The sequence below is a fragment of the Penaeus monodon genome, chromosome 13, assembly GCF_015228065.2.
Source record: "Penaeus monodon isolate SGIC_2016 chromosome 13, NSTDA_Pmon_1, whole genome shotgun sequence".
NCBI lineage: Eukaryota > Metazoa > Arthropoda > Malacostraca > Decapoda > Penaeidae > Penaeus > Penaeus monodon.
In genome coordinates this window covers 12,144,019-12,151,518 of record NC_051398.1, presented here as the reverse complement: position 1 = coordinate 12,151,518, position 7,500 = coordinate 12,144,019, and the positions used below count along the sequence as shown (strand labels likewise).

The 7,500-nt window shown below is 37.0% G+C and overlaps 1 protein-coding gene across 1 annotated transcript in view; it reads right to left on the bottom strand.

The window, feature by feature from the left end:
- Window positions 1-7,500, bottom strand: part of LOC119580136 (golgin subfamily A member 6-like protein 22) — a 13,634-nt gene that overhangs the window by 1,492 nt on the left and 4,642 nt on the right. The window contains exons 8-20 of the mRNA XM_037928097.1: window positions 6,490-6,634; window positions 6,103-6,246; window positions 5,869-5,958; window positions 5,319-5,438; window positions 5,093-5,208; window positions 4,861-4,989; window positions 4,358-4,448; window positions 3,569-4,102; window positions 2,939-3,067; window positions 1,503-1,637; window positions 1,330-1,398; window positions 955-1,092; window positions 558-712 (exon numbers count right to left, since the gene is read on the bottom strand). Coding sequence (XP_037784025.1) covers window positions 558-712; window positions 955-1,092; window positions 1,330-1,398; window positions 1,503-1,637; window positions 2,939-3,067; window positions 3,569-4,102; window positions 4,358-4,448; window positions 4,861-4,989; window positions 5,093-5,208; window positions 5,319-5,438; window positions 5,869-5,958; window positions 6,103-6,246; window positions 6,490-6,634 — 1,995 coding nt within the window. The remainder of the gene's footprint in view (window positions 1-557; window positions 713-954; window positions 1,093-1,329; window positions 1,399-1,502; window positions 1,638-2,938; window positions 3,068-3,568; window positions 4,103-4,357; window positions 4,449-4,860; window positions 4,990-5,092; window positions 5,209-5,318; window positions 5,439-5,868; window positions 5,959-6,102; window positions 6,247-6,489; window positions 6,635-7,500) is intronic.

Sequence of the window (7,500 nt, the reverse complement as noted above, 5' to 3'; positions counted from 1 at the left end):
GGAGAGGGGAGATTAAGTGAAAAAACTTGCCTGCTTACAAATTGACTTCTTGTATTTTTCAGACTGCTGCTGGTTCCCAGTGCCAGAAAAAAAACACAATTGTTTTCAAATTCTTACAGACTTCCAACACTGAGTAAAACAATGGCTTCATAATAAATTTCATCTGATACTCCAAAACCGAATAGTTTATTTTTGCATGTATGGCTAATTTTTTATGTGAAGTACTGCACCAGTGTATTTTGGTTTATTTTGAATAGCACTTCGTTTTCTAAATCCTCTGGGTTATGAATTCAAATCACCAGACGCAGATTTATCAGATTATCAGTAAATGGACATTTTGAAATAAATAAACCAACTATGCAAAGACTTTCATGAAACCGAAAACAATATTACGATGAAAATTAAAGTATATTACATATGATCAAAGAACGAAATGTACACTGCACACTTCACATAAAAAAGCAAATACAAGAAATATGCCCTTTGAAAAAAAAAAGAATCACACACACACACACAAAGGGAAAATGCCCCCAAACTCTAAGCCACTGAAACCACACCTCACAGACTTTCGAGTCAGCGCTGGAATCTCTGCGGTCGTCGTCCTCGTGGCCCGAGGCAATGAAGAACTGAAGACGACACGTTTCTTCTGTGAAACGGGTACGAGGGTACGTCTCAGCTTCGTCTTCAGAATACCTGGTTGCTTCCGGCTTTCCTAGGGAGAGTGGTGAGGTCATGTAGTTCATATCGAGGTGCGACTGAGAGATATAATCTTATAACTGTTATTTCATAATGCTATATTCAGTTCTGCATAAAATATTAGAACATTAAAATTGACGAAAAGATGTTTTAACATTGCACGCTGTAACTATAAATCTTACGAATATGAAGTATAGATAAGTACAGTAATAATAAACGATGAAGTATTAAAAAAAAAAATACATTTGGCAACTTTACCTCAGAAGACACTGGCATCGGTATTGCTCTAGTTCTGGGTGCTTCTCTACGCAATGCACGAAGAGGAAACATGTAGGGAATATACTTTCGCGGGCTCGGAGTGGCTAGTTCATCACCAGAAGGGAACGATGTCACTTCCTGAGAGAGGGAGAGAGAGAGAGAGAGAGAGAGAGAGAGAGAGAGAGAGAGAGAGAGAGAGAGAGAGAGAGAGAGAGAGAGAGAGAGAGAGAGAGAGAGAGAGAGAGAGTTTATATGCTGAGATTCACATATACAAAAATGGTCTTCTCTTATAAACAAAATAAATTTCGAACTACCTAATTCTTCTTTGCATGACAATACCACAATACTGTATATGTAAAACTATCCAGACTTTACTGAATAGGTATTTGGCTTCGGCATTACGGTTGTCGATGTTCTAACCACTGCTTCGACAAGGAGCTTCGTCTGTCACATAGTTGAAATGTATTCATTACTCACACAAACTAATAACATAAAATCCGCAAAGCTACTTTTTTAAACCATTTAAACTAAACTCCTCTAAACCGTACGTTTGCTGATGATACATCTGCGATATCTGCCTCTTTCATTGAGAGCTTCTGCTGCGTTTCTAGTAGCTCTGCGGTTATTTTCTTCATGTTCGCCTCATTTTCAGATCTGTATTGCTCGATGATACTTAGCATATCCTGAAATTATAGTAATCTTCGCCAATGATTATAATAAATAAAACATACAATACAAACAACGGTATCTATGCAAAAACGCACATAATTACAAGTCAAACGCATTCCAGCAAAAACGAATGGAAAAGACATGGCATTTCTCTGTTAAGGACATAACAAGAACATACAAAATTAAATAAAATTTCTTGTAAAGACGCTTGAATTTTGGAAAACTTCATCAGACACACATGATGTTTACTTTTGTTTGTATTTAACTGTTCTTTGTGGGGTTTTACAGCTTTCACTGAAAAATGACAATGAGATCCTGTATCTACAATTTCCTGTCATGTCGAATAAAAAATCTCTCTGTAAGTTTGACTTCCAATATCTTACTGGGGAATGGAAAATAAGGTACGAAAAAGAAAAGGAAAAATAGTTTTTTTTTGTGGCATTCCGAAACCCTTAACATTGTTTCAAGTTGTATCACGGTCGCTACAAAACACGATATCATCGTAGTTAGTACTGACATACAAATTTTTGAATGTTGGAGAAGTTAACTTTTCACTTTAAAAAAAAATCAATAGAAAACCATTAAAGTGCTTAATATGCTGGTACGATTTTTAATTATAAGCAAAACATTGTGGAAGCTTCAAATAAAATGGCAAAAGTACCTGAATACTCTGCAACTTATACACAACACTCTTCGCTTGGCGAGGCTGTGAAAACTTACGAATATATTTCTTAGATTCATTCAAAACACTTCTTATTATATGAATTATTCTTGATTTGAAAAGTGAGAGTAACATGAAGTTTCCTCTTTATGGTATCCAACGTGAGTGAGTTCTGTGTCCTATCAGACAAATAGATAATTCCACTGATCACGGACATTTACTTGGCTCATTGATTTATATCAACACATCAAATACACAGTATTTTCTTTGATATTTTTGAGCTTGTAAGGTTATATCACAGAAGTACAGAATGAAGACACTACCACGTCATTTGACTCTGAATGTTGGGAATTCTTAACATGTCGTTCCAGCGATCGTCATGACTGACTTCAAATCTTACCACTACAGGGAACATTTATTTGATGTACTGCTAAAAAGTCACAGAAATATTTCATGCACCTATACAATAAAAAAAAGTTTATCAAGACACTTACGATGCGATTTGTAATTCATTAAAATACAAATCCCTATCTGAGACTGCGTGAAATATATCTGAAAAGTATCGCGCTCTGACTGGCTGGCCGGAGTGGATCAAAGTGTATCAAGGTGAAGGCACTGGAAAAGGTTAAAAAGAAAACTAGACAGCATACACACCTTCACTTTCGTATCGGCCTTTTGCACGGCGTCGTCCTTCTCCTTGTTAACCTTTATCACCTCCTGCTTGGCTCGATTCATTTCTTCCTGCGCCTCATCCACTGCCTCTTCGAAAGCCCGAACTTCTGCCTGAAACAAAAATGCATTGCATAAATCTTTCGAACTTGAAAAACAAGTAAAAAAATGTATAACGTATACGTTGAAGATGATAAGCTACTTGTGAATTGCAATTTTCATAATCTATTGTCTAATCTGCATAGAAATTGGCTCCTAAAATACTCTTTAGTCTCCGTTCATGGCGATGCACTACGACTAACTAACGGCCGACCGAATTCTGGCAAAGTGGGGGGAGAAAGAAAGATCTATGTACAGGAGACAGTGTGAAAAGGAAGTTAAAAGGTACCAGAAGGGGGCGACACCCCTTGGTTGTTTTTCTGTCTGTAGTAATAATATTACTTTACGCAGGTGGAGGAAGGCCTACCGCGAGACATAATTGGATGTGCGGTTAACTTCATCCTCCATAAATAACTACATCAGGATATAGGTTTCTTGCTAGGTATAACGCATTTGTATGTCAAATTTCTAGCCGTTGCTTATGTCCCGGAGAAGCAAGTTTGTCTGTTTACTTACCAAATGTTTGGAACGCTGTTCTTCCAAGCACCGTTTTAAGCTTGCAACATCGCCTTGCAACCGGTCGCAGATGTTAGAGGATGTTGCGAGCTGTTCTTCTTTTTCTTGAAGTTGATTCGTCAGGCTTAGTTTAACCTCGGTGGACTGGCACTTGAGCTCCTCGAATGCCTTGTCCCTTGCGTCCTCCGTGTCTCGTAGGACATTCAGTTCACCAAGAGCAGCCTCGAGAACCTCCTGCAGGTCGACCACCTTCTGCTGCGTCTCCTGCAGGTTCGTTTCGTGTGTGCGAGCCAAATCCCGAAGTCCGCTGATCTCGCTGGCTTTATTTTGTAGTTCTTCCTGCAGCGCCTTCTGCTTCTCCTCGTGCAGTTTGAGCGCCTCTTCTTGGCCGCGCACAGTCTCCTGGAGATCCGACCGAAGCTTCACTCGCACGCTTTCTTTGTTTTGGAACTTCTTCTTCCAAGTTTCTTGAGATGCCTGCGCCTTCTCTCTTTTCTTAATTTCCCGAGTTAAGGCCCTGGCTTTAGATTTGAGCTGAAAAACACATTTTTCCGTTACACTTCTATCAGCATAACATGATTATCATTCTATTCTAGTATTTCGTTTATATTTTTCCATATTGTATAGGCTAATCGAATATGCATTTGCCAACATGTGAATTTCTTGTCACGTAATCTCCAAATATTTTAGAGTAATGGCAAATGTTTCCAATAACAGTCAAATGATAACAATTACGCTATGAATAGAAGTGCAAATAAAAAAAAAAATCATGTCCGTTATGCTGATTACCTCCTTTTCTTGTTGTTTAATATAATTTTTTTGAGACTCAACGAGTGCCTGTTGCTCTTTCCTTTCCCGTTCAATGTCCACTGATTCGCCTCTGAAACATAAAGTATTACAGCTGAAAGCAATCACCGAGATAGGAAATGTAAGTCATGAGTCAGATTTGGCACTGGTGATTATATCGTAAAAAACACACCAACACTAACATATGTTTACATATATACACTAACACAAGACACACACACACACACACATATATTTTGGAATCTCTACTATCAAACCAATCAACCAATTATACATAAATACATACATACACACACACACACACACACACACATACATTTTATATATATATATATATATATATATATATATATATATATATATATATATATATATATATATATATATATATATATATATATATATATATATATATATATATATATATACACACACACACACACTAATCTAAAGTTGCTTATCGGCGAACAAAGATGCTATCTTACATATCTTTGATATACTGGTCTTCCATTTCAGAAATCCGTCTCTTCAGTTCTGCTTCTGTTTCGGACGCACTGGTGGTAATAGTCTGGATCATCCGCTCATAATTCTCGTGTTCTGCTGCCCACTCATTTCTGACAGAATCACATGGCATATTCTATGTCTGTGTATATATATGAGGGATAGACATCATATATTTTATCATATACGTAAGCACTAACAAAATCTGAAGCTTACCGAACATGACTCAGCTGTTCAGTAAGGGATTTCACCTCGGCTTGCCAAGAGCTAATTTTCCTATCTGCTGCAAATGCCCTGTCCTCTTGTTTCTTGGCTGCAACCTCTGCGTTTTCCTAAAATATTCAGTAGATTTCAGACTTTGCCAGAAGAAGACTGAAGAAGACTGAAAACCAGTTAAGAGATTGCGTCGTGCATGAAATGACAGGTGCTTCAGCTGACATACCTGGGACATTTTAGTCAATTGTTCAGTAACTACACGCATTTTATTTAATTCTTGACAGGTTTCCAGTTCAGTCATTCGTTCTTCTTCCTTTATCTCGAGATCTTGGCTTAGTTCCAATATCTAAAACATAAATCAGATTAAACAAAGAGTGAAGATATATACGACTCACTCATTACAGCAATGCCATCTTTCAAAGGTAATGCTTACTTTTTCAAATGTGAGCTATATCCAGTAATGAAAATCCATGCACATACACTGCATTTCAAAAGACATTAGAGGTGTGAGAGAGAGAGAGAGAGAGAGAGAGAGAGAGAGAGAGAGAGAGAGAGAGAGAGAGAGAGAGAGAGAGAGAGAGAGAGAGAGAGAGAGAGCGAGAGAGAGCGAGAGAGAGCGAGAGAGAGCGAGAGAGAGCGAGAGGAGAGAGAGAGAGAAGAGAGAGAAGAGAGAGAGAGAGAGAGAGAGAGAGAGAGAGAGAGAGAGAGGGGGAAGATGGGAGAAAAAAATGTTTTGATTCTGGAAAATACAACAATACTTATCTGGATGCGCCTACTTTTTCCTTCTGATGACAAACGCGCTGTCGTTCTTCGTGTAAAAGTCCTTTTGCTTCATCCAACTGAGCAAGAAGAGATTGTTTCTCCATCTAACGCATAAGAGTCTATTAAAACTATTATTACTTTCAACAGGCACTGCTTATAATAGCTATCAGCACTAAAACGCAAGAGGATTAAGTATTCCTTATAAAGAATAGGCCTCACGCTTTTAAAAAATGTCTGGGTATTCGTACCTGCATGTCTCTAAAATCCGATTCCAAATGTGAGAACTTCGTTTGCATTTCCCCAAGACACTGGGATAAGAAGTTGGCTCGTTGTGTCACTTCGAAGTATTCTGTTCGTAGGGCTGCCAGCATGCTGCCACCGTGCTGGAGGTCCTGAAAGAAATCGAACGCCAGTAAATGTATCTCATTTCAGGAATCTGATGTATGTTGCATCTATTTGAATTCAGGAATCTGACGTATGATGTTTGTATCTGAATTCAGGAATCTAATGTAAGATGTATGTACCTAAATACAGGAATCTCATTTATGCAATTTATATTCATGCCAAACCCAGTACAAACAGGCGGATTTTAAAATATCAAACAACTTGCTGATATACCACTGTATTAAACCGACCTTCTCCAATTCTTGTTTTCGAGTTGCCACAGCCTCGAGTTTATCCAGGATCTCGGCTTTGCTGCCCTCCAATGTGTCGTTTGCTGTCTTCAGATACTGTATCTTCTCTACCGCTTCCTCGAATTCTTTTTGACTCTCTACTCGGCTGGAAATCATAACAATTAATTCACTGGGAACGTACACATGTGTTATTTATAAAAATAAGTTTGTTTCGACAACTAAAGGTGTTAAGCTTAAGAGGGATAAAGCTCCGACGGAAGTTAAAAGTTTTTAAATGATCACTGCTAAATATCACTGATACTAAACCAAAAAAAAAAAAAAACATTTTAATATCAATCATAACGGCAGCAAGCATATAACTGTGAATAAATGTCGAAGCCACTGATCACATGCCTCCGGTATTAAATGCTACTAGAAACTATTAGTAACAGCAATATGACAAAGCGAGTGGAGATTGAAACACTAGTACTGTTATGGCCACACACACACACACCCACACCCACACACACGCGCACGCACGCACGCACACAGACAGACACACACACACACACACACACACACACATATATATATATATATATATATATATATATATATATATATATATATATATATATATATATATAAATATATGTGATATAATTTTTATGTATACATGTGTGTATGTATATAAATAAACATATATATATATATATATATATATATATATATATATATATATATATATATATATATATATATATATATATATATGTGATATATTTTTTTATGTATACATGTATATACATTATATGTATATAATATATATACATATATACGCATTCATATATATCTATCTATATATCACACACACACACACACACACACACACACACCTATATACATATTCCATTACGTTCAACTGTTCTGCAGGAAATGAAGAGGAAACTTCAATAGTTAGTAAAGACTTCATTTCCACAAATGTAAACGAACAGCAAATCATTTATTCATGAAATAAATGGGGAAAATCTG